Raw genomic sequence first — 26879 nt, forward strand, 5'->3', positions numbered from 1 at the left:
TAGCACAGCTGCTTCCCTGAGCATCAAGTAAACCTCATAATATCCCAAACTACACCCGACTCTCATGTTATCCAGGTGAAGTACGGGGCCAAAATACAGTTAAAATTCTACTACCACCGCGTTTTTAGGCCCCAAGGAATCCTTCTAATATGCTATAGTGCACCCCAGGGTTGTGCAGGTGGCCTACTTGGACTGAGTCAAGTTAAACTTCTCTGCCACTGCTTCCCGAAGCATCAATAAATCAGGTCTCAGATGTACAGGTTAAGTACTTGTACTTCAAGGGAGTTTAAACTGTACGCCTCCTGCATTTTTATGCCCCAATAACCCCTTCTAATATGCTATCATAAATCCCCGCTCACGGTTTGTGGGTTTCTGGTGCCTAAGGCATGTTAAATTCTTCCACCCCCCACTTCCTTGATCATCAAAGAATCCTTTTAATATCCAAAATATAACTAATAACATATTGATGAGTAATATATTATAGAAAAATAGTCAATTTATAATTTAAAAAAGTGATCTCCTACTGAAATATTGAAATTCTCTACTCATCGTGGATGGATCGCCTTATTTTAAATTTTTAATATTTCAAAATGGATCTCTTAAAAAATACAAAATGCAACAAAAATCCTTGGAGTTGCATATTTTTAAAAAAATTATACAGTTAATATTTTTCTATACTATAACCCATAATATTCCTCATCCCTATATATTATGAATAAGTTATAGGAGTCTAGAGAAGAGTGTCGTTTTTCATCCTTTTTCACCTTAAAATAAAAATATATACAGTTCAGAACAAGATAGAGAATAAAAAAAAAAAACAGTTTTGAATCATAACACTTTTATACAAGTTTTATTTATCCTACTTTTTATTTGGGGATTGTTTTAAGGGTAAAAAATGACTCTGAACGGCAATAGTTCCGAATTACTATGATCTCAGATATTTGGACATTCAGATGACGGAGAAAAAAACAGCTAGATCAGTTTTGAATTCTGCACCTAAAGATGATTTTGATTATTGTGTCCAATTTATTTGCGAAAAATTCCCCTCTTAACTTAAATGTTCCCCTGTGTAATCCAACGTCTAACTGAGCAGGATTTTTTATGATTATTTTTTAGTATGACGTTAATAATGAGTGTTCTTCAGACAAATAAACAAACAGGCAAACTTTGTTTTATTAATATAGCTAATAAAAGAATAATTTTGTCATTTTGTTTGATTGTTTTTTAACTTTACTAATTAATATTGGGTAATTTTTATTTATATTCAGTTATTATAAGAGATGGGATTTTTGTAAGAGCGCTTGTTTACTGTTTTATAGAGGGGAACCTTTTTAGATTTAAAATAGCATTGATACAGAGGACATACTATCATTATTTTTTAATTCATATGAGAGTAAATTAATTTTATTATGAATTTTTAAAGTGATTTATACAAAAGATAGGTAAGAATGCTTACTTCAAGAGAAAAATTTGACATCACAACTACCTATTAAATAATTAACAAAAGACAGCACACGCAAAATCTTTTATCCTTTTTTTAATTTTTAAACGTAGTTTTTTAATTGGCCCTGTTTTAGTTATCATACAACTTTATGAATGATAAAGCATTATATTATAAGAAATTGTGTTAAAAATATTGATATTAATCACCACATGGCGATTGGTCAGAAAAAAAATAAAACAAAAAAACAAAACAGTAGTGACGAAATACAGTTTTAGGATAAAATCTTGCTCTCTTTTACTGTGAATCACTACTAAAAAAACCCAATAATATTCTAATGAAGATCACAATTTTTAAAGCTAGGTATCTCAAATTTTATCTCAGGGACGAATCTTTTAGACTAACATTTTTCTTGTAAACGATTACTTTCTTCCAAACTTACGTCCGGGCCATTTTTATCGAGAAGACGTGAAGGGATTGTTAAATAGTAACCATAGTTACCTGAAGTTCATCAAAACCTTCTCCACGACGCGGCACTTCATGAATGCCTTAGACATGGCTCTGCCCTTTGTTGCTCCATGGAGGTCTTGATGTCATCCATATTTGAGTTAGGGGTAGGAGGGTGGCCAAATTTACGCATTATGCTTTAACTAGGTCAACAATTTATGGCCTCTCTTGACAAAGGTGGCCTTGGTTTCTGTTAAAAGCAGTTGCTGATGTCGTCGTACATAAGAGGCCTTTCCGAAACCTTCACATACCTCCTCAGAGTCCAATCACTGCCTTAGCAGCCTTGACATGCTGTCTTAATGGCTAGGATAGACTTATGATGATTGCAGTGCCCACGTCCTCCACGATTCCGATTTTACGGCGTCTACCGCTGCCAATGGATCTCTCAAGCTTCTTAACTGAATCCACCATTCTTTTAATCTTGTAAAAAAGACTCCAGGAGCACCCTACGACCCTCATAATATCTTCGTCACTCATTTGGATGTGGAGCAAATCCGAGACCCTTTTGCTTTTTCGCTTGCACACTGACAAATATTACTTTTTGAAGGCTTGTTTTTTAAAGTTTATTAAGTGGAATAGTCCTTAATTTTAATAATTCAACCTAGTATTTGAAATATTCACCCTAAAGTAATCATGATTGATTTTAAGTCAAGTCCACGATTTTACCCCTCTCACACTGTAGAACATGTGTTTTTATATTGTATAAAGGATTGAAAACAATTCAACAAGGGAAGGTAAGATTACTATGTTTGCATGTATTTAAGTAAATGCTTTAAATATTTTAATACTTTTCCAATCTGCATTTGAGTTTATGGATATCATGTGAGTATGTATGTAAAAGCTATACAGTTTAGCAAAGTACAAATGTAAGTATTATGCCTTACATAGATACAATGTAATTGCTAATCCAAATGGACACAAAGACGTTGTTGAACAGATATGGGTGTACAATACATAAGTATTTACATAATATGTAAGATATAGGAATTCATTCTAAAGCCTTCCTTAATCTATGTGTATTATGTATGGATACAGACAGGAAATTAGACCCTTTTTAACCCCCTTGTTTATATTCCGTAATTATACCCAATGGGATATGAGGATTGGAAAAAGTACAGGGCGTTGCAAATAAATCCTAACTCATATTTCCTATACTTTTTATAAGGCGCAAAGGTATATCTTAATTCTGGATAATACATTTTCTAAATCAACAGAAAAATTTAATTTAACTACAAGGAGGAAAAAAAAGAAAACCGTTAGATCCAGACAACGGCGTTATCTTGCTAACACAAGTATTTTTATATTTCATAATTTAGTCTTTTTCTTAAATAAACGAATTAATAACTTATATTGTAGGTATGGTCCGTTTCCAAAAGAACAGGTATACAGTTTCTTGTTAATCCCTTGTCGTTTATATAATAGGTCTATAGTAACCATCTTATTATTTGCATAGGTAAATTTTGGCTATGATATACAAATACTAATGAATATAATGAATACTAAATTCACTTTTAATAAAATATTAGTGAGCTATTTTATATTACAGTATCGAATAAAAAAAGATCAATTTTTCAGTAGATGTTCCCATCCCAATGCCTTACAGTGGGGAATGTAAATGGTATTCTTGGGTATATACTTACATTTTTCTTTATCCAAACACTTGTTTTGTTCATGTAATCAATTTTTTTAATTAAATTAATTTGCTCCGCCGAATGATTTGATACAATGACCTTTTTTAGAAAATAAATCCTTAATTTTTTTTTTCTCAGGGTTCTCAGTAAAAAATTTTCCGCATTTTTCACAAATTTTTTGTTTTACGTATTATGCAGATTGTATGTGTTTTGATGATATTGCTAAATTTTGCTAAAAAATACTAATTGAAGTGATAATGATTATTGGGCCTTAACACGGCCCACAGCTCACGGGTTATACATCCCTGATTTAAAGTACTACAACGGTAAAGGTTTGAACTACAATACACATTATACTCTGTTCTGTTTAAAATATTGATCATTGTACAAAATGCACATATGGCAAATTGTCCTTCAGCGACATGTCATTCTGAAAATTGTCTTTTGGAATTTTTTCCCGGTCAATTGTTCTACAGCCATTACACATACGTGTATAATTTACACTAGGGTGCATCTTTTGTCCCCAAGATATTTTTTATTTTACAAATACCAAATGTTTCATGTGTGCATTATTTTGATATTTAATAGTTCCCCGAAGTCTCAAAAGTTTTTATAAATTCCCATTACTCAATGTCTATGAAGAATGTTATAGATATGAGGGAGATGGCTGACAATAATAAAAAGTTTCAAAAGAAAAGTTATTAGAAAATGTCGTCAACAATAATTAAGACAATAAACAAGACCTTATAATTTGTTATTTTATGTATGTTACAAGGGATGTACTCTATTCTCCGTATGACTGTATGAACAGTTTCCAATTATATATTTATTTTCACTCTACTGCAATAACGTAATAGACGGTGCTTACATGTATATCATTAAGCATAAGGATGTAAAAATTTGATGATGTCATTGAGGGAAGGTCTCAAATGTCGTCATTCAATATTATATAGCCTCTATCCTACGTATATAATTGTTCTTATGTCAGAGTGAGTAAATATAATAATAAAATGTTTACTTATAGTTAATCAATGCAACCCCATATGACCATTTAAAAGAGCATATATAATAATGTTAGAAGAAATGTAAAAATGTACGGAATACCGGCGTGCGTAAAAGATTTAAACAAATTGGAATTCTTTTAATTTTTTTTTTCATTAAATAGAAAGAAGAGAGGACTCTAAAATACTCCTTGTTGAGCGTTCTCACGTGACTTCACAATTTTGATATCGGCCATTTTGGGTACCTAAACAACCATGTTTTGAAAAAATGTAAACTATTTTTTCTTAATTATTAAGGAAAATAGTGAACTATTGGATGTTAAAATTGGACCAAAAAATAGAAAGACGGAGACCTTACAGTCTATAAAATTTTTATGGTTTAATTGCCTTGCTATATACTATATATATATATATATAAAACTAAAAGGTATTAAAATGTTAACAAAATACCAATATAGCCATTTTAGGAATTTTCTGTACATATCACTTTGATTTAATTCAAATATTACTGTGTATCATTTGTATTTAAAAGTATTTAATGGCGATGTTAATTTATTTATTTATTCGTAACCCCATTCGACATAGTTTTATTAAGGTCAATTGGAAAATGTGTGCATTTTATGCTGTAAGAATATTAACTTTGAGCCCCGAGATGACGTTTTCTTAATTATGACTTCAGTAAAATACACTATTAAGCTTGTAAGTAGTAAATATATGGGATTTCTCTATGTAAGATATAAAAAATATTTATATTGAAATAAAATTAAAACTTTTGTGTACTTTTTTTCTTATTGTGTACACTTGAAATGTTTGGAGTATGTTAAAAAAAAAGATAATGCCAAAGTGATCCCCCTGAGTATTTGAAAAATGTTTGAGAGAAGAACAGCTTAGTTGTCATAGCGTATCATTAAATTAATTGCTAACATGATAAAAATAATCACAAATCCCTCTCCGTATCTAGCAATGCTCCCTTGACAGTCTGGTTTGAAATTCCGAGATCTCTTGCATCAGCCCACATGGACATGAGGTGATTGGCAGGGACTGTTTTCTTTAACTCCTCCGGTTCCAGTTTGGCCTCTTTGACAAAACCCTTATTCCTCTCCAACGTTTTGGACTTACTGATGGAGTAGACGTTGGTACTTGAGACGGCCAACTGCCTAGAGTGGGCTAATTGAAATTCGTGGATCAAGTTCCTGTGTCATTTTCTCGAGTTGTACATATACTAGCGAGCTCAAGGTTGTTTTGTTTTGTATCTAATTGTTCCTTCTTTAATATATCGAAAACATTATAAATTTCAATCACTCAACCTTCATTAACTATTGAATTAATGAGTGTTCAGATTTCTATTGACCAATCGATACATATTTTGAACTCCTATGATGATTAGAAATATCATTTGGACGTAGGGAAATACGTTTTATTTTAATGCGATCATAATATTACTCTTGAAATCTCTTTTTTTTTTCGAATAAAAATCATCTAACTTTTTAGACACTTATTTTCTTTATTTAAATGAAGTTTCTTTTTCTTTTTACTTATTTCATCTGTCATTCACAGACTTACGTCAAAAGTGCTTCACTTAATTCCTATGTTCGTACTTTTAAAAATACATAAGTACAATATTCTTGCTTAACATAATGATTATATGTACGGAGTGGTCCATTGAAATCTGAACACTTACTTATTTAATATAATTAATGAAGGATCGGCAATTGGAATTAATTCATATTTTGAAATATTAGAACATAAACAATAAGTTGAAAGGAATATATTCGTGGTTGACGAATTTCTATTTCCTCACTCCAAACAGTTGGGCGTCTCCAGGATCGCTATCTACGCCGTCAGGCAAGTCGGAAACGTTGGACAAGAATAATTGCACTGTCAAAAAGGCCAAACTGGACCCAGGGGAGTTAAAGAAAACAACCCAGGCTAATCCCCTCAAGTCTATGAGAGACCATACAAGATATCTCTGGTTTTCACATCAGACTGTCCAGAGAGCTATCAAAAAAGTGGGTTGAAAGAGCTTTGGTTGGGTGGAAAAGCCACTTTTGACACCAGCAATACAATAAATCCATCTCCTCCGTTGCAAGACTATTTTGAATTATTCTTTTGAACTCTTTTGGATTCCCTTCAGCTACGATACTAACCTCAGATCATCCAGACTCCGATGCCCTCAAAGCCACTGTCAGGCAGCACTTGGACGTCATTGCTGCTAGTTTTAGGGATTCCACCGTCGCCTGTCAGCCATAATTGCCGCTAAAGGCGGTTAAACTAATGAGTAAGAGAGCTCAGACACACGTCTTCTCCTTTGTGTCTGTCTTAATGAGATGTTTCTTCCACATTCCTCCTGATTTTGCTCCCAAGTCATCTTTATTTATCCTAAGAAGTGTAATCTAGCTCATATTCATCTTCTTGGCTATACAACAAATCTTCCTCACTGGATTTCTATCAAGGTGGTTTTTGAAACATTTAATCATAGACTTTGTTCTTACTGTTCGTTTACAACCTGGTCTAACTTTCTTGAGACTGCTCCTTGCGTTTCAAAAGGCTTCTCAAATGCTATAAATGGTCATCTGACGGATCCTGAGATCATTGGCAATCTCAGTTAGGATCTTATGGATCACACTCTTTTCCAGAGCGAGAATTATTTTGACTTCCATTTTGTCGTCTTTGAAGATACATTCAATATTTAGAAGTAAAAAAAAAAATCAAAGGATAACTAGAATACCTCGCTTTTGTTAAAATAATTCGATCAAAACTGGAGCTGGGAGTATTTAAGACCTTAATATGGCCTTTCAAATTCAAGAATCAATTTGTCATTATTCTATTATCGGAAGCATTTTTGGTCAGCGGCCAGAATTGGTGAATAGGAGACAACAAGAGATCATCAAGACAACACCAGACTGTACATTTCGATGATGACGCGTCAGAAGCTCCAGGGGCTCGGCTGGGAAGTTCTTATGCATCCACACTAAAGTCTGGAATTGGCAACAAGTGACTACCAATTGTTCTTGTCTATGCCAAACGCAGATTTGACTCAATAAAGGTCTGTGGAAATTTGTTGTCCGAGTAATTTGCCAAAAAGGACAAGGACTTCAACAAAAAGGGCATGATGAAGTTAGATTTTTTTAGGGCAACAAGTTATCGACCAGAACGGGTGCATACTTGGCTTAAAGGGTATGATTCCAACACTTCTTATAAAACATTAAAATAAAGTGAAAAGTACGAAATATACTTTGTTTAGGTAGGATATGGGGTTTCAAGTATAATCAATCATATCCTAATCCTCTAACTGTTCAATGAATATTTACGACATTTCTGTATCAATAGAAATGCATTACATTTTAATTGAAAATTAAAATGTAATCTAGTCACTTTTGAGAAAAATATACCAACTTATGTTTGTATTGATGGCCCTTATCTTGCTTTAATGGCTTTGATGTTCTATGTAATACGTATTATATGCTATCAGTCTTTGTATTCTTTTTGGCACTGACTCCGGCAAGGAATATGCGTTGCCGTGCTCAAACATTTTACAACTTAGAGATATGGGATATAAAAAACTTGTTTTTTTCTTCAGCTGTCGTTTGGTGGTGTATTGAAACCTTATAATTAAAAATCAGGGGTATAAAATTGTAATTAAATGTAACAGCCATTTTGTGATACCCATTCTATAGTCGTAACAAATTTTTCCTACTGCTATGATAAATAAAAGGAAACTGTTAATGCGTTGTCACTATCACCATTTGAAGAATGATTGGAAGTAGACAGCTTAGCTGTCATGACGTTTAAAGTAGATTAGCTGCTAGTATGAAGGAACTAATCACAAACCCAACTCCCTACCTAGCAATGATTCAACAAGGAAATACTTTAACATCAATCATAGTATTCCATTACAAATCCAACTTTGATGTTCTCTCTTCAAGGATAAAATAAAAATGTTAAGAGATTTGGGAAATATAAATTATAGTAATAAAACGTTTATTTATAATATAGTTTAAATGCAATTCCTTTTTGAGCAATGAACATTAAAAAAAAAAATGTTTACAGCTTTGCATTAAATAATAACAACTTTAACGGATAAATAAACATAATTTAAATTGCCAAATGTAAAAAATCTTAGCTGAGTTTTAGTTCATGTTTATACAACGCCCATAATATCCTTCTACATGCAACTTTTCTTCATAAAAAATTCAAAATTTATTATATCCTAAAAAGAAAAAACGTTTTTGAAATGATATAGACTCATTTTTGATCGTTGATGTGGAAACATCTCTTTGACTCTATTGGTCAAAGAGTAATTAAAGTATTCTTCTTCCTCTGTTGCAAATTTGATTAAAAATGCATATTTGAATTATTATAAATCACATAAATATATGTACATATAAAATAATCATATGCTCTCTACATAAAGGTATTTTGAATAAAGTTGTATCCCTAAGGATGTATCTATTGTACTGAAACACATAAAATGTTATGATTAAGTATTAAAAAAACACTTGATAGAAGTATTGTTTGTTTTAGAAATTATGTTCCTTTTTTATGGGGATTCTTAATTGAGAGAGGATGGATAATGATCATTTAAGTAGCAGTCATACTTTAAGTAAAGATTTCTGAGTGTTTTCCGCTAGATGTCTTTAGAGAGCTATATCTCCCGATTGATACATTGTATATATATATATATATATAGCTTAAAGTATGCTTAAAGGTTAAGCGTACTCTTAAAAAATATCTTTTAAAGTTTTGTGTTTGATGAAGCCAGTTGCATGATACAGCGTTTCAAAATGGAAGGGGAAAAAAGAGGAAATTCGATACATTCATCAATATCACGACGACCAAAAAAATTGTGTTGTTTATGTACCCAATACAGTATCAAAAGCAAAAGTAAAGCGATGGCTCCAACGATTCTCTTCTGGTAATATGGACGGCGAAATTATCCATACATTAATGGAAGTCCTGGAGTTGGACCTGTATGTGAGCACTTATTCTGTCGTCCAGGAACTGAAAATTGGGCAGAAAATCGTTTGGAACCATCTAAATCGGATAATCTTAACAATGTTTTCATTTTATTATCAAAATAAAGCAATAAAAAACAACAAAAAAACGCTGAGAACTTTTTACTTCACGTATTATTGGTCAAGAGTAAAATTAAATAATTCCGAAAATCAACATGGTCACCCAGAAAATTTGAAGAAGAATATATTGGAGAGAGTAACTTAGCTTTCATTATTTTTCATTGGATGAGCTACAATCAGCTGTGACTAAGGAAGAGGAGTAAAAGTAAATATACATGGATATCACTCAGAAACATAGTGTGGTGATCTGAAAAAGTAGTTGATACCGTCAAAAAAGAAGAAATACTTTACCATCACATTCGGCATGTTTATTTTTCACAACATTTATTGTAAAAGTTATAATTTATTAAATAATTAAATACATTAAGAGAGGTCAATAGATTAATAAAATAATTTTTAAACAGGTTATTTTATGAAGTAAACATTAAATTTTAATCCAATTTCAAAGTTTAAATATAATTTTATTTAACCTTTCAAAATCCATAAAAATGGATTTGGGAGATTATTCAGACAATAATTCAGTTGAATAATCGATCATTATTATTTAAGAAATTGAATAAGATGAATGAGTATGCTCCAAACTTTGGTCTCTTGAATCCACTCACTTTCACGTTTTTCCAAATGATATAATTTTATGCCGGAGTAACATATCGAAATATACTTAATTAGTCTGAATGTTGGGGGTTGAGCCAGGAGATGAATCAAAGACATGATCATTAATAAATTGAAATGTTTTCTTAAAACGGATCTTTTTTTGCAAGTGCCATACTAATAGTATAAGACTCTTGGAGCTTAAATAGAACTGGAAATACTCTACATATTTTCGATTATTTTTGTCAACTATTTATTATTTCTCCTCTGTTGTTGTGACGTCAAAGAATTTCCTTTGGGTTTGCTCAGTATTTTATCTCAACACGCAATAATTACTCCGACGTTGATGAACAATTCTACTCTTCGTATTTACAATTATAACTTGCAACGAACTCTCTGGATTACCCTTAGTCCTTCATGCGCCATTGGACCATTCAGTTTCGTATACATCAATGATATGATGTATGTAATATTGTATTAGAAAAGGAAGTTCACTTATCCGTAAGTTAAATAATAATGACAACAACTGAGAATTAAAAAAAATATTCTTCATTTTCCCAACTCCAAAAAAAAGTAAAGCAAGCTAAAGAATACAAATGATTTTCATCACAAGGGATACATATATTGAGTAATTGAGGAAAAAAATTAAGCAAAAATTTATAAAAGGCCTTAAACTTGACGTAGAGACGCGAAAAAGAGCAACTCCCGGCAAGCATAAATTCTTATATTTAAAAGAAAGTTCAAAACATGTACAATCTTTTTTTATTAGGGTTATTTTTTCTTCTCATCTGTTATAAGTACATCCATAATCAAATAGTTACTCCACAAAATTCAAACACTATTAACAAGTTTACCATATTTATTTTCTAAATCAAGGGAGTTTTGCTATTTTTCACATTTTTAACAATAATTATCAGAATCTTGAATAATATAAATTTAAAAAAAAGGGAATTTTGATCCTCTGCATATATATATTTTTTAGTTTAATTAATCATCCTTTGGCATTTCCAGGGTTTCAAAGCTCATCAGGAGAAAAGAAACACAATTAGAATCTCTGTCATAGTCAAAGGTTTAAAGGAGAAGTTTTTTTAGGGGGGGAGAAATAGGTAATTGAAATTTACCATAATATTACTGACCAGCATTTTTTTAATCAGTTTTTCTTGACCCTTTTTTAGCAAAAGCATTGGATGACGTAATTTCTAAAATAAAATAAATAAAGTCCAACATTGCTGAATATAATATGAATTTGAATTGCTCTCCCAGAATTAGAAAGCAACTGCTCTATTCTGTCTCCTAAACCTATGGTCATGGATTAGGAATTTCCCACGGCTACATAGCCATTGCTACCTAGGGAGAAAAAAGTGTAGCAACTTAGCTCAATGGACAATGCGACCTATAGAAATTATTATCTTGAACTCAACGTGCGTAGTTTCAATACTCTGTCGTTCCAAGATAAGAAAACATAGATGACGTACGGAGATGCTACTCGGAAGCATTTGGGGAAGACATTGGCAGTAATTATTCCCATTTCGATTATCAATTCTACTCTGAGTCCAACTAGGACTTAAATTTATAACTCTGCAACAAATCCTCGGGGTTACTTTATGACCTCACATCAATGATATGTTGAATGTGGTAGAAAAGGAAATTAAATATTAATGACAACAGTATAGGAAAATAAAAAAAAATCTTCAGTTTACCAACTCCAAAAAAACAACAAGGGGCGAGCTGGAAAATATACCCAATTTTGATCACTAATTATATAGTTGAACTTTGAAGACAATTCTTATGCCAAATGGAGTCATTGTAATATTGACATAGACTTAATCAGAGCAAGTCCATTTGACCAATGGAAGCAGGGATGTCCATCCTTTTAATATTAAATATTGCATTGCCACTTAAAACCTATTTATCATTTTTAATATTCCTTTAATTTGTCAGATAAAGTTGCATAAAATAAGTATAAGTAAACATTATAGTATTTACTCCATCTGACCTCGGAATCTTCTTTGAAGTCTATATACATGAATATATTTCCTTCTCTTGGGAATTAAAATGAATGAAAAATTGTTTCATAAATTTAAATTATTAAATATATATTTATTTCAAATTACAGCCACAATGCTTTAAAAAAAACCCAATCTGTTCAGAAGCGTCAGCAGCATTATAAGGGGGGAGGGTCTTATTTATAAGAAAAAAATTCTGCACCTGCTGTTAGAGTCTTGGAAATACAAGATGACGTCGAGTATTTTTCTATGTATGTTTGTTTGTATTATGCACTTTTTTGGTGTTTTGAAGATACTGTGTTAATTTTGCTAAAAACTTTATGTGAGAATAAGTAGTGGGCCGAAGATTAAGTGGACCACAGTGCCGCTCGTAGCCCACAGGTTAGACATATCTAAATTAAAGGAACAATTAAAAAATAAGTATCCTCGTAGTTAACTAAATGTGGACAATAAATAATTATGTGGCCATTGTTCCTCCGCTTTTTATAGGATTGATGTGGCTATCTTCTGTATCTATTAGAAGTCATATTTAAAAAAAAACTGCATGTCCTACCACAAAAGCACTTATAAATGGACTCTTTTTAAAACAATTTACTATAATCGACCAGTTAAATTCTTTGAATTGACTCTCTACAATGTGACATGCACAATTTACATAAATGTATGCACATAATTTTATATACCAAATTACATTTATTGGATGATAAAAATATATTTGGTTTAACCATATCGAATATTTAATATGTATGTGATTACTTTGAGTCACATTTGGTGTACGTAAGACGCCCACATATTAATATATAAATTTGATTAAATCCATAATCGTAAATCTTTGACATATTGAGCCCTCCTGCTTGATTGTTATATTTTTTCTTACTTATTTCTTGGCCTTTTATTTATACCGAAGATTAGTTTTGGAGTAAGAAGACCAACAATTCTCCTAATTGGACTTAGGAGAAAAAAGAAACACAATTATTTCAGGTACATGAAAAAAATGTTTACTCCCTCTTGGGAGCCTTTTCAATTGTAACTGAATAACAATTATAAACAAAGTAAATACATAATCTGACAATTGAATATTTAATGAGTCATCTATTATTGCATTATTCCACACACACGTACTCAAAATAATCAATTAAATTGTTTCTTCTCATTTTTGAATTTCAACTTGTACACAATAGATAATAAGTTATAAAATATACGATTTAAAATAAAATTAAAAATTGGTCAAGTCCATTTTACTTGATTTTTTTTCAAGATTGTTTTTGTGTTTACTCATAAACTGACAAAAGTACGTTTCTCATACTTTTTAGTAACAGACGTTCACTATTTTTTTTTTTTAGTAATTAAGAGCAGATTGTTTTAAAAATAATGTCAAAAAGTTCAATCTTTTTTCATTATGAAAACTTTTTGAACCCACTGGTTAATATGTAAGTTGCATATTGTTTAGTAACAACAAAAAACACAGCATTTTTGACTTTTTCAAATGATATTTCTACCATATGTTTTTGTTTTAATAGAGGTAAAGAAAAGTCTTTTCAATTCATGTGGTATTTAAACATTTTATACTTTGGGAATAGATATGCTTTTCTGATATCACTATCGTTCCTTGGTAAACGTTACAAAACGCCATTTTGAATTACAGTATAACTTTTAATAGGGGATCATCCATTTATGACGTCCAAAAAGAAGTTCTGGGATTGGATGCCTTAAATTTTTAGCCTCCCCCCTTGTTAATGTGTGATATTACATTTACGTAAATTGGTTTATTATTTTTATAATTAATTAACTATCAATTTAATAAAATGAATTTTATTCTTCCAGCCCTGGCCTCGAATGATTGAATAATGTTCTGGTACTCCACGAAAGACCCTTTCACTCAGTTCCTTTCCTTCACAAGATCTTTTTAACATTTTTGCATCATTAAATGATGATAAGCTTGATTGTACAATTAGATCCATCTTTCATACTGTGCTTCTTTATGATACTTTTTCGAAATTGAATCTGATTTGGAGGAGTATACGTACAATTGTTATATAACGTAAAAAATAACCTGTGAATCCTTCAATCTTGAGCTATCAAAGATTTAATGCACCTGGGGTTCCCACTTAGAACAGTGTGTTATATTTATGTGAGTAGTATGAGTGTCTCAATAAAATATATGGGTTATCTTCAATACCATTTGCAGACTTCATATTGGAAAAGGTTTTGATGGTCAGTGAAACAATTATCAGTTCTCAATGTATTGGACTTTATAATATTCAATACAATCGAGTGAACGTCATAAATGTATGACTCCCTTGGTATATAATAACTTATATCTAACCCTCAACTTTAGTATATATATATTTTTAATCAGTTCGTATTATGACAGTCCAAAGGAATGCCATTCTTATGGACCGTTCCTAGGGATTGATAAAACCTGTCCTAAGATTGGACTTGATGGATCAATTAAGAACTGACACAACCTTACCCCGTCTACCTAACCTGTGCAGTCCGCATTGCTTCGTTCTTTACGTAAGTTTTTTAAACCAATTCGTTTAAAAAAGACCCCGTCATCAATTTTTTGTCCAAAATTTTCGATCATACGTTTATGTCTACTGAAGTTACCATGTATTTCTTTGTATATAACTATTTTTCTCTATGAATTTACCCTTTTAATTGAATCCACAAAACTGATTTTGAAATAGAAAATAAAAATCATTCTCTGTCGAAGTTTGTAAATTCAAAGTTTAATTTGCAAAATACAGAACATGGGGATCCATAGAAATCTGAACATTTACTAACTCCATAATTGATAATGGTTGATTGATTGAATTCAATTCATATTTCGATATATGAAAGCACAAATAATTACTTACAAAAAACAATTTGAGCTCTCTAACTTACATACAAGTCGAGGAAATGCCACTTGAACGTGATCAACGAATTTCTATTCGCAAACTCTAAGAAGTTGAGTGTCTTCAGGACCACAATCTACGCCTTTAGTAACTCTAAACGTTAGAGAAGAAGAAGCGCTCTTTCCAAAAGGCCAAACTGGGCATAGAGGAGTTAAAAAACAGCTCCGGCAAATCCTCTCAAGTCCATAACGTCCCATGCAAGAGATCTCTATGTTTACCACCAAACTACCCAGATAACTATATAAAAGGGTAGGGGAAAGAGCCTTCTGAGAATGGAGAGGTCACTTTTGACGCCAACAATGAATTAAACCCATTTCCTATGCTTGCAGGCTCTTTTGAGTGAGTCTTTTAAACTCTTTTATGACACTTTTGGCCCCATATAGCCCTGATGCCGTCGACTACTTTTTTTTTAGTACCTGTCGAAGAGAGGGCCTGCATACGTCATCAAAATCGCTGTCATCCAGAGGTGACGCCAAGACAGAGAACTACATGTGGGTATCAGGCCTTCCCTCGCTGCCAGGAAACCATTATTGCCGCTAAGAGTGGTTACATTAATGATTAAAAGATCTCAGACACACATCTATTTTTATTATTAAGTTTGTTGAAATTCTAATGTTAATTAATAAATTATATTTTGCTCAAATTTAAAATTCAAAATAAGTGTTCCAATTAGAATGGAGCACAAGGAGTAAGTAAAAAACCTTGAACTTTGACATTCTTCTTTTAATCAAAACACATTTTTTTGACTATTATTAGTGTTATCAATCAAGTTAGTATTGTCATTATCCTTAGTTATTGACCAATTAAGATATTTATTATTCTTATAAACATATCATGTTTATGCTTGTAAGGCAACAACAATGTTACTTTTATTCTAACTTGGAGTATTTTCCTCCAAAAAGAAAAAAATACAAAATGGTATGAAATCAATAAGTATAATGTTAGTTAGCCAATTTTTCCCTACTGTGATAATTTTCCATAATTTGTCTGTATATTAGAAATAGTTCACAGCTAAACAGGGTGAATTTCGATGGGACCTGATATGCCACGTTTTTTTAAACTTTCGCAACCTCGACTGCCAATAAGAGAGAAAGGACAAATTATAAGAAAAAAACATATAGGAGGTAATCTTTTTTATTTATCTTATTGACAACTGTTAATTACTATAGTAGGTAAATTATTTAGATATTATCATTAATAAATAATGTTTATTTGTCTATGAATATTTATATAAGTACGCACATGTAAAAATATAATTTTGATTACCAAAATTGTAGGTTAACACATCTTTACAATAATATAAAAACAAACATTTTGAGTTCATAATAGGTAGAGTCAGCTGTTTTAAATTATACAGTGATCGACTCATAAAATTTAATAGACTGAAAGGAATGTAAACGGTGCATTTATTTATTTCAAAAAGCGGGACATGGGAACGCTGCTAATGAATATCATTTTGTTTAAGAAGCCAAAAATGAAGGTACTATCTAGCGGTTAAGAAGTTGAAACAATGTATGCATTTATTATATAAGTGATTTCTATTTATTACTAGATTTTTTAAATGTTCCTTTAATTGGTCAGTTGGAGTTGCTCTGATTAAGTATATGTACAAATTATAGTATTACATTTACTCTATTTAAACTAGGAATCTTCTTTGAAGTCTATGTACATAAAGTATATTTACTTCTCTAGGAACGACTGGGGTACGAACCTACGAACATTGATTCAAGATAATTATTTTTTCCGATCGCTTTGTCAAATGAGCTACTATTGGTAGCTTGTTTACTTATTTGTGTACTATTATGGCTAAGTAAAGTGGCGCCAACTTGTGGATAATACGTTTTCTCATTCATTATGCAATCGCTTCACGTTCAAAATGTAAGTTGTAGTAAAAATAAATTTATTATTTTGTAGTTTTTAATTTTTTTAAATTAACAATCATCACCTTGGCAATCAAAACATTTCTTACATGACAGTTGAAATGTCAAAAATTTCCCATTATTTTATCTACCTTTTTGAGAGTTGACCTTCAAGAGAGTGGTGTATCTTTGACATCAAAATTATCGGAACAGAATCGCAGAAGATTTCTGTATTTCTTTCTACTACCGTATAACACTTACAAAAAAAAATCTACAGATAAGAAAATACTCAAGTGTAAATATTCATAATTGTCGGTCCTTAAAGAAGGTAAAATCGATCCCATGTGACGTTATTGAGGGTGTTTCTCCTCTTTTTAATTATACCGTTATATAAATTACTCACAAGACGAATTGAACATATTAAACTTTACTCCTTGCCTTTCGCTCAGACCGGCATCATACATTTCTTCCTGGAGTAGAATGACACAACACTCCGAATGGTCATATATCTATTATTTATGACAGTGAATTTAGTCCATTTTTCTTGGAGAAACATGATTAACAATTTAATAATAATACGAGGCTCGTTTGAAAAGTCCATCCAAATCCAAAAGATGGTTCGGTTGTGTTCATCCAAGAGATGCTACTAACCAAAAATAATCCCGATACTTGCCAGTAGGGACATTTCTTGTCCATTAAACATAATTTTCAAACCACCGTCGTATTTCGTAGTATAAATTCAGCACATTCTTTGAATTCTTTGTTGGCAACAATTTGTATTACGAATATTTATTCAATTGAAACTTGTGGTTTGTTTTGATCTACACTTGTATTTAAAATTACGTGGTGTACGCCAGCATTGTTAGTCCATGAAATTGTGTTAAATTTAAAATTATGTTGTAAAAAATGATAGATTTATTTTTATGGCCAGGCGACTTAACTGATTCTCCGCCTCCTTTTTTTTAACTTACAGGTTCGAGTTTGTATATTTGCTATTTAGGTGCGCTCTCATCTTTTCTATTACTCTTTGAGCGGGCTCAATTTGTTTTTTTTTAATCGCATTGTCAAATAACAAAATATCATGTTGGTCACGGGTCGTCAAAATTTGTCATTATTACATAATTAATCCCCGGTAATAATGACAAGTCTTTAACAAAATAATCTCATTTTTACATTATGTCTTCTATCGTAAAAGATGAACTGAGTGAAACTTACCTATAGTGCCAGCTGTTGCAAGAATGGATATCGTTACGCCACAACCATAGAATTTAAAATCCGTGATCAAAGATGAACTCACGTTAATTCTTTCTCCGCAGGCCTCTATTTTCTCTTTTTCCAGGGCAATGAGAGTCTCATTCCTTGGAAAGAAGTAGGCGGGCTCATCAGGGAAGTCAATTGTGCTGTTGAGAGCCTCTGAGAAAGTATTGTTAATCATTGCACTTGGAGATTTTGATTCATGTGTCTGTAAAATAAATGAGTTAATTGTTAGTTTTGGTATATTATGTTTGTAATTATCAACAGTTCAAGTCTGTGACCTTGTCATCATCAAACATGTACTTGAATTGAACAAAACAAGTAAATACAGTTCAACTTCATTGTTATGTAGCGTAATTAAATAAAAACGTCCATTTAACAAGTTTATCGTATACTTACAAATAACTTCTTGGCAAATAGAATATTGTAACGACTATGTAGACATTTAAAAAAGAGACTAATTATCATATTTTCAAATAAGTGAAAAAGATTTAAAAAAAAGAACTTTGAAACAAATATTTAACACGATGTTTAATAGTTTAAGAAAGAATTTTTTAATACCTTTTCAATAGTCACACATCTTTAGTATTTTTCAATATAGACTTAAATATCTCTACCTATGTACTCGCTGACATTTTATTAACGGCTTTTTTAATATATATGTATATATTTCTCAATAATTGTTTTATTTAAATATGAGACATTAAACATCAGCTACACATAATTGTCGCTACATTATTGCTTCTTATATGATAAATGACTTTAAAATATAACAGGGCGTTCACAAGAAGTATCTTGGAGGGGCTTTAGCCCCCCAATTAAAGATTTTTTTGCTGTTTTCTAGAAAGTTTAAAACTTATATTTTTTTTTCAAAAAAATTATAATTTTTCAATTTTTTTTTGTCAAAAATCTAATTTTTAATATTTCTTTTACAGAAAATGTAACTTTCTTTTTAAAATTATTTTACAAAAAATTGACTATTTGAAATTATATTTTTCAAAAATTATTTTATTTTAAACTTTGATTTTTTAAATTATTTTTTCAAAAGATCGAATTTTGTTGTAAACGGTTCTGGATTCTCGAATTATTTTTTGAAAAATTTAATTTTTTGTTAACAAAAATGACCTAGAATTTTATTTTTTTGTAAATAGCTGTAGATTTTGAAGTTTTTTTCTAAAATATTTAACATTCTCGACTCTGTTACGGAAAGATAACTCAAACCCAATTTGTGGTATCTTTGAATAATATATGTAGCTATATTTCTTATTCAATATATTCTTTCTCATAACGCCCTCAACACGCCAGCAAACAGTTTGGCAGCTTTTGACGATGAAGGTTATGTCCATGGCATACTACGTTCCCAGCTCTGATCGAATCAAAATTTGAATAAAAGGTATGGTAGACATTCTTTTCCAAGATGCCCCAAACTGAAAAGTACAGGGGTTGAGTCAATGACTGGAGGAGGGCTTCATGAATTGCAAGCCAGAAGTCAGTCATATTGTTGCTACATATGTGTTGGTTCTTCCTGGCTATAACAGACTGTAATTGAACTTTAGATGCTGTAGGCATTCCAGGTGGAGAAGCCAATAGTCTCCAGAGCCTTCTCGGCACTGACATCAGTACAGTGGAGAAGGCACGCACGTTGTCTTCTTTGTTTTTTAAACTTAGAGACATGGGATTAACAAAACTCTACGAGTTTTGTTTCAGCTCTTGTTTGCTTTCCTCATGAAGCCTTATAATCAAAAATAATGAGAATAACATCTTAATTAAATTCTACTGTAAGTTTTGGGTCCCTAGTCTGTACATTTGGGGTTCCTTTTTTCGGGACTTTTCTTGTTGAAACCATAAAATTATCCTACTGTAGTCTCACAATATTTTTCCCTTAAATTGGAAAAACGCCTAATATATATACGTATAATTTGTAGTGGAACTGGATTATTTTTGGATTTTACAATTATTTTACATTATAATGTTAGGCAGATTGCCCATATTGCAATACATACTCAAATATAATTCGGAAGAATGCCCTCTCTCCCATGTAGGGCATTTAAGCATGAATAACTTCTTATTGATGGAAGACAGGGCAATAATCACATGACATATTAAATGTTGAGGAATGAGTTGGCTAACTTGTGTAGCCAGGATTGACTGCGATCGAACAGAAGCGGCCAGAATTGGTGAATAGGAGAGGAATCGTGTTTATCAAGGCAACATCAGGCCGGACGCCTCTTTAAGGGCGCGCCAGAAGCTCCCGGAGCTCGGATGGGAAGTTCTTATGCATCCACCCAATACTCTAGACCTGACACCAATTGAATACCACTTGAACATGTATATGGGCAATGTGCTTGGAGGTGAAAATTCGGCCTTAATGATCACCTGAGAAAATTAGTTATCCAACTATTTAGCAAATAGGGCCAAGGATTTTTAGAAAGAGGCCAATATGAAGTTCGATTCTCATTGGCAACAAGATATGGAACAAAACATAAGATATTTTTGATTAAATAGGATGATCATAAGACTTGTAATGGAGCATTGAAATAAAGCAAAATATAGGAAGTTACTTTTTCCCTAACCTATTTCTATTGTTCCATCCTAATGTACATTTTTATGGCCAAATTATGTGTTTTTGTAATTATGACCAATATGGATTTTAAGTTAGATATCAATGATGAGAACAAACCCACTCAGGATCCTATATGCTAAAGGCCATAGGATTACATTTGCAATTCGTATTTACTACAACATATCAGTCTTAATAAAATATATGACATAGCACCAATTTAGTTCATCATTTTTGGAGAAATGCTCCTTCAGAGAAACTTCGAGAATCAATTTTTATAAATTTATGAAGCAAGAAAATTTCGTAGGTCGATGATAAATAATGAATACAATGAAATTTAATTAATTTGTTCTATGTTTTAAAAAGAAAATTTTAAACTTTAACTAATTTTTTTATAGTGAAAGATCCAAAATTTATCAATGTTGCATTCGTTGGATAGTTAACTTATAATTAAATATGCATACATATATGTTTAAGGTCAAGTAAAAAGTTCTGAGCGTTTTTCGCTAGATGTCTTAAGTAAGCTGTATCTCACAATTTATACATTGCATCAGAAAAAACTTAAAGTTGAACTAAGTTAAGCGTATACTTAAAAAAAAGTTCATATAAAGTTTTGTGTGTGGTGAAGCCAGTTGTATTTTACAGCGTTCCAAAATGGAAGTAAGACAATAAAAAAGTCGATACATTCTTCAGTTTACTACAACCAAGGTGAAAAGGCAGACCAGGTGGGCAAAAAAATTGTACTTTTTATGGAAAGTGGTGGTTTCAACGATTTCGTTCTGCAAATATGGACGTCGAAAATATAGATAAAATAATGAAAATTGTCGAGTTGAACAGACATGTGAGCACTTATTCTATTTGCCAGGAACTGTAGATGGTCCAGAAAACCGTTTGGAACCATACGAATCGGAAAATCTTAAGTATGTTAATTTGATTGTCAAAACAAACCCAAAAAACTCTTGGAACTTTTTACTTCATCTATAAATTGTATATATGTAGATGTATATTTTTTCATCATAGTTTCATTTTGATGTAAGTTGCACATTATTTGCAATGTTACATATATGCACACCCCTGGGGTACAAAGTATTATCTAACTTTTCATGTAATGCATTAAATAATCTTAGGTTAAATTATGACATGATTGAATGCAATATTTCCTTGAAACCATGTTTTTCCCTCTCCAAAACTCCAACAAATCACGCAAAGGAAACCTTAGTCATACCAATATCTTTATTTATCTTACTTTTTAACAATACTTTAGTTTTAATACCGGTTTTAGTAGATTATTCAGGGCTCTTGACCTAAAATCCGTGCTTAAACAGAAACAAATTGCATTTTATGAATTGTTAAAAAAAGGAGACTTTATATTTAGTGGTGCATCGGAATCGGCAAGAATCGGTCTTTTTAGACGTATCGGAAGAGGCTCAATAATGCGGATTCCACCGATATCTGTGCATACTACGTTACTTACATTATTAAGCAAAAATAAATCAATCTAATTTTATTATGTCAAATGGTCAACTAAATGAATTACAAAAACACGATTCTTATGGATCAAGGAAAGATACACCATGACAATTTTTGATATATGTTCAAATACTATATTTAGTTCTATCTTGGATGTCCTCCTTCACAAGCAATACCAGCCTCGACACGCCAGGGAATTGATTGGCAACTCTAGACGATGAAGACCGTGCCCATACCGTTCCACCCTGACATGATTGCTGATCGGAGGGAATCAAAATTTGGATGAGAGGTGCGGAAGACATTCTTCTCCAAGACATACTAAATTTCAAAGTATAAGGAGTTGATATCAGGACTACAGGAGGCCCACATGAAGCAGACCAAATGTCAGCCATATTTTTACTGCAGAAATTTTGGTTTTTCTCGTCTTTACTTCTTGATGTTGTAGGCAGTATGGATGGCGATACCAACGGTCGCTTCAGTCTTCTCAAACTGACATAGGTACGGAGGAGATAGCACACCCATTTCCTTGCTCCTGCAAGCTAGACGACGTTGAGGTCAGGACTGGAGGAAGGCAACATCCAGGCAGGCTGGAAATCAGCCTTATTGTTATTGCAGAAGATTTGGTTCTGTTTGTCTTTATGAGCATGTAACAAACTTCTTGATCTAATGAGAAATCCAGATGGAAGTACTTGCTTTATTTGCTTTAGTTTCAATTTCTGTTTCGTTGCACAATGAAACAGCGTAATCAGAAATAATATTCACAAACTTTTAATAAAATGACATTGCAAGATTTGTGTCCCCACCGTGTTAAAAAAGTACAATGTCTAAAATAAAAAAGAATTCCAATTTATTAATATGTAAGGTAATCATACTTTTTGTCAAGATAAAAACATTTTCCTCGCCTAACTCCCCATTTTCTAATCAAATAACGAATTAATGAGAATGAAAAAAATAATAAAAAACCAAAATCTTTCTACTCATCTTTTTATAAATTTGAATATAAATCGTTTTATCTATTTATGAACATATATATGGAACTATATAATATTATATTTAAACTAGAAAAATATCTTGAGGCTAATTATATTACATCACTCTTGTATTTTCCTCATAGCCTATACAGTTTGGCAGCTTTGGAACATATACTGTATATGCAAATATGATTTGTCATACATTGCTGCCCAATTTAGATTAGTGATATTTCCCTCATATTTATATGTAAATAATAAACAGAGTGAAAATTTAAAAACAATACCAATTTTACAATTTATTCATTTATAATTATTACTTTCTATCCACATAAGTAAATCAGTTTCACGTATGAAAATGTGCAGTTGCTTCAAAATTATTCCCCTTCATATATATACATTTCAAACATTGTACTATATGTACAAAATTTATTTATTATAAAAAATGTTATGTAAAAGTTGAAATGTCTGTACCAGTTGCAAATTGTATAAATAGATTGTACTATTATCAATTTCTTCGTCTTGATAATACATTATATCATACCAACATTATTTATTCAAACTATCAATAAATTTTTATCTATTAAAATTACATATGTAGTTATTATAAGTTTGAGCTTTTAAACTTTATTTTGTAACACAGAATAATTATGTTTTAATATTTTTATTAAAATAGTAAAAAATTACAGCATTAATATATAAATAAACCATGGAATATTCTCATTCCAAGTCCTATAAATCCTTCATTAAAAATTATTCATCTAATTTTTTGTTTGAAACTTATTCACAACAGATAGACCATTTATCAATATACTTAACAGATACGGATTAAGCGGATTTATTACTGGGATGCAAGCGAAATGTTTGCATCCGAATACATGAAAAACAGCTATTTGGACTGGGCCTAATTAGTGTACCTCTACAAGTAAAATTAATTAGTCAAGTTAATTTGAACTAAAGCCTCATTTACACACCATTGTTAAGTACTAATCATTTAGTACTAGGGAATGATTTTGCAACTTTCATTAATTAATAAATGAGTTTAAATTGTTTTTGACATAATTATGAATAAATTAATATAGTGAAATTACTTCAATAAAAATCAAATTACTTGATTTGAGAGTTAAATGCCAATTAATATTTCTATATATTTTTACTATTTCCATAAATCAAATACAACTTATAGATCAAGACGTTATACATGTATGTATAATATATGTTTTTTAATGAGGGTAGAGTTCATTCCCAAGCTGTGTCTAAATATGTTTTTAAAAAATCGACCATATATCCTCATATGCAACACATTTATGGAATTTCATTGAAATATAATATTTACTTTGAGCACAAAGACGATAACATCTATGGAAAATTACAAATACCATACAAATATAACTTTCAAGGTTTTGAAAGTACCTCAAAAATTTTATACTAAATATCTATTTATGATAAAAATTTCAATACCACCCCTAAAATTGTGAATAGATAAAAGCACAAGGAAGAAAATATTATGAGAGATAAAAACAATTAGTGATAGGACAATTAATCGGAATAAGAGAATCGGATGTTTTTTTTAAATCGGCATTGGAAAATAATGTTTAGCTTCCAATTCCGAATCTTTTTTGTTACAGGTATTGAAGTACAGGTGAACTATTTATTACTTTTTCAAGTTTTGAAAAAAAATAATTAATATATCTGTCAAGATATATAAAGCAACCATGTGAGTTCGTTACTTGAGTTTTGGAATTTTATTTTTTGTAAACATGTGAAGATTTTGGAAATTCTTTTACAAAAAGTTTAATTTTTTTAGAATAGCCATAGAGTTTTTTTCCCAAAAAATTACTTTTTTTGTGAATAGATATGGAGTTTTGAAAAAATTTTAAATAAAATATTATATATTGGAAATTTAATATTTATAATTAAAGTTTTAAAATTTATTTCCCAAAATGATTTTCTTTTGTATTTTGTTTTGAGAGGCATATCTCTAGGGCCCATTTTGAGGATGAAGAATTATACGAAATTTTGAAAAAAAAATATATATATTTTCTTCAAGAGTTCCATATTCCAATCAAAAAAAGTATTTATGTTAGTTACTTCCTTCAGCTCGAAACATAAGAACATTAAAAAATCATTGCTTTAGTTTTGTTTAACACTGGTTATACGTTCAAATTCAAGCTCCTCACGCCAAAAAAAGATAATTTTTTATCGAAATCATACTTCTATTGCAAGTATGACCTCTAAAATCAGTGATTAAAGTTATTCAATATGTGAGCACAACCCAGTGGTTAATATTTTAAAAATCTTGCTAACCGGTTGGCTGATTTTAAAATTATTTTTTTGTATGTGTTTTTCTAACTGAATACATGTCATTTTTAAATATTTTTTAACATAATTTAAGCATGGGCATTTGTTGAAATATAATGGAAATACTCTGTGCAAGTCGCAATTTAAAAACAATTTTATTCTTAAAGGATATTGTATAAGTTACAATTTCTTCGTATGAAAATCCCTTCTTTAATTAAACACCAGTCCCTTGATTAGTAACTACTAATTCATGCTATAATCAGTTCATTTGGATCTATTAAAACTACTCATTTATGATCGATTTATTTCCCCATGGGTATTTTAACTTTATAACGTGCCACATAATATGCCCTATCAATGAGTAATTTTAATCAATGTTGAAAAAATTAAATCATTGATATTTGGACTACCCAAGGAATATTCAATCATGTCGATATCTTCATATTAAGACCTTTCAACTACATTTAAAATACTTCATCTTATTAATTTTGTTGCAACTTTTCTTGTAAAACTTATAAACTAAAAATGAGATGAAGAAGTTAGAGTCTATTTGTGTTTATGATAATGCAATAATTTAATCACATGGTTTCAGAGTTTGGCTCTTTAGAGGTCAAAAATCCATCTCCAAAAGTGAGAACATTGTTTGACCAAGGCATCCTGGACTTTTTTGGGCCGGTCCACTCTCTTGTTGGAAGTTGTACTCACTTCCTTGGGGTACTCCATCCATCTGGGGAATGTAAATTGAAAGTGCAAACCCAGCAATGCCAATGCTGGATCTGGATGAGGTCACCTGGACCTGCCAAAGTTTCCAGTGCTGTGTAGTCGTGGCTATCCAGAAAGCAGTATTTCATGATAAATAATTGAATGTCATTAAATGTAGGTTTCAAATAATATAAAATGGTATGATGAAATTGCGACCGATTATAGAATATTTACGTATTATAAAAACTCCCTTATTAGTAACATTTTTAATTTGTTAATAGATTCAGTTGAAGTTATAACTATCCGTAGTTTTTAAGTTTATTGTAATGTTACTTCAAGCTATCATAGAAATAATTAAAACAAAAAAAGTACCGCAAAACCACTTCTGTGACCACGAAGTAAAGGGGATGGTATGAATTATTATTGGGTTGATTTCTTCGTCTTCTATATTACGGTTCTTACAACGCATTGTCACCGAAAAGTTTGTTGTTGATTTTTTGTTGTTGGAATTTAGGAACAAGAGTCATGGAAGTGACCCTTCCATAAAGAATCCATTCATTTCTGGTTCCTTTCAATCATTTCAAAACTCCTGTGTATATTCTTGAAATTATAG

General features: G+C 31.0%; 1 protein-coding gene across 3 annotated transcripts in view; it reads right to left on the reverse strand.

The window, feature by feature from the left end:
* The window catches only part of LOC121132345 (FMRFamide receptor), a 139965-nt gene that overhangs the window by 21982 nt on the left and 91104 nt on the right, over nucleotides 1–26879 (reverse strand). For all 3 annotated transcript variants that reach the window (XM_071886657.1, XM_040727736.2, XM_040727737.2), the window contains one exon: nucleotides 18227–18473. In XM_071886657.1, coding sequence (XP_071742758.1) covers nucleotides 18227–18446 — 220 coding nt within the window. In that variant the 5' untranslated portion in view covers nucleotides 18447–18473. The remainder of the gene's footprint in view (nucleotides 1–18226; nucleotides 18474–26879) is intronic.

The sequence above is a fragment of the Lepeophtheirus salmonis genome, chromosome 2 (assembly GCF_016086655.4).
Source record: "Lepeophtheirus salmonis chromosome 2, UVic_Lsal_1.4, whole genome shotgun sequence".
NCBI lineage: Eukaryota > Metazoa > Arthropoda > Copepoda > Siphonostomatoida > Caligidae > Lepeophtheirus > Lepeophtheirus salmonis.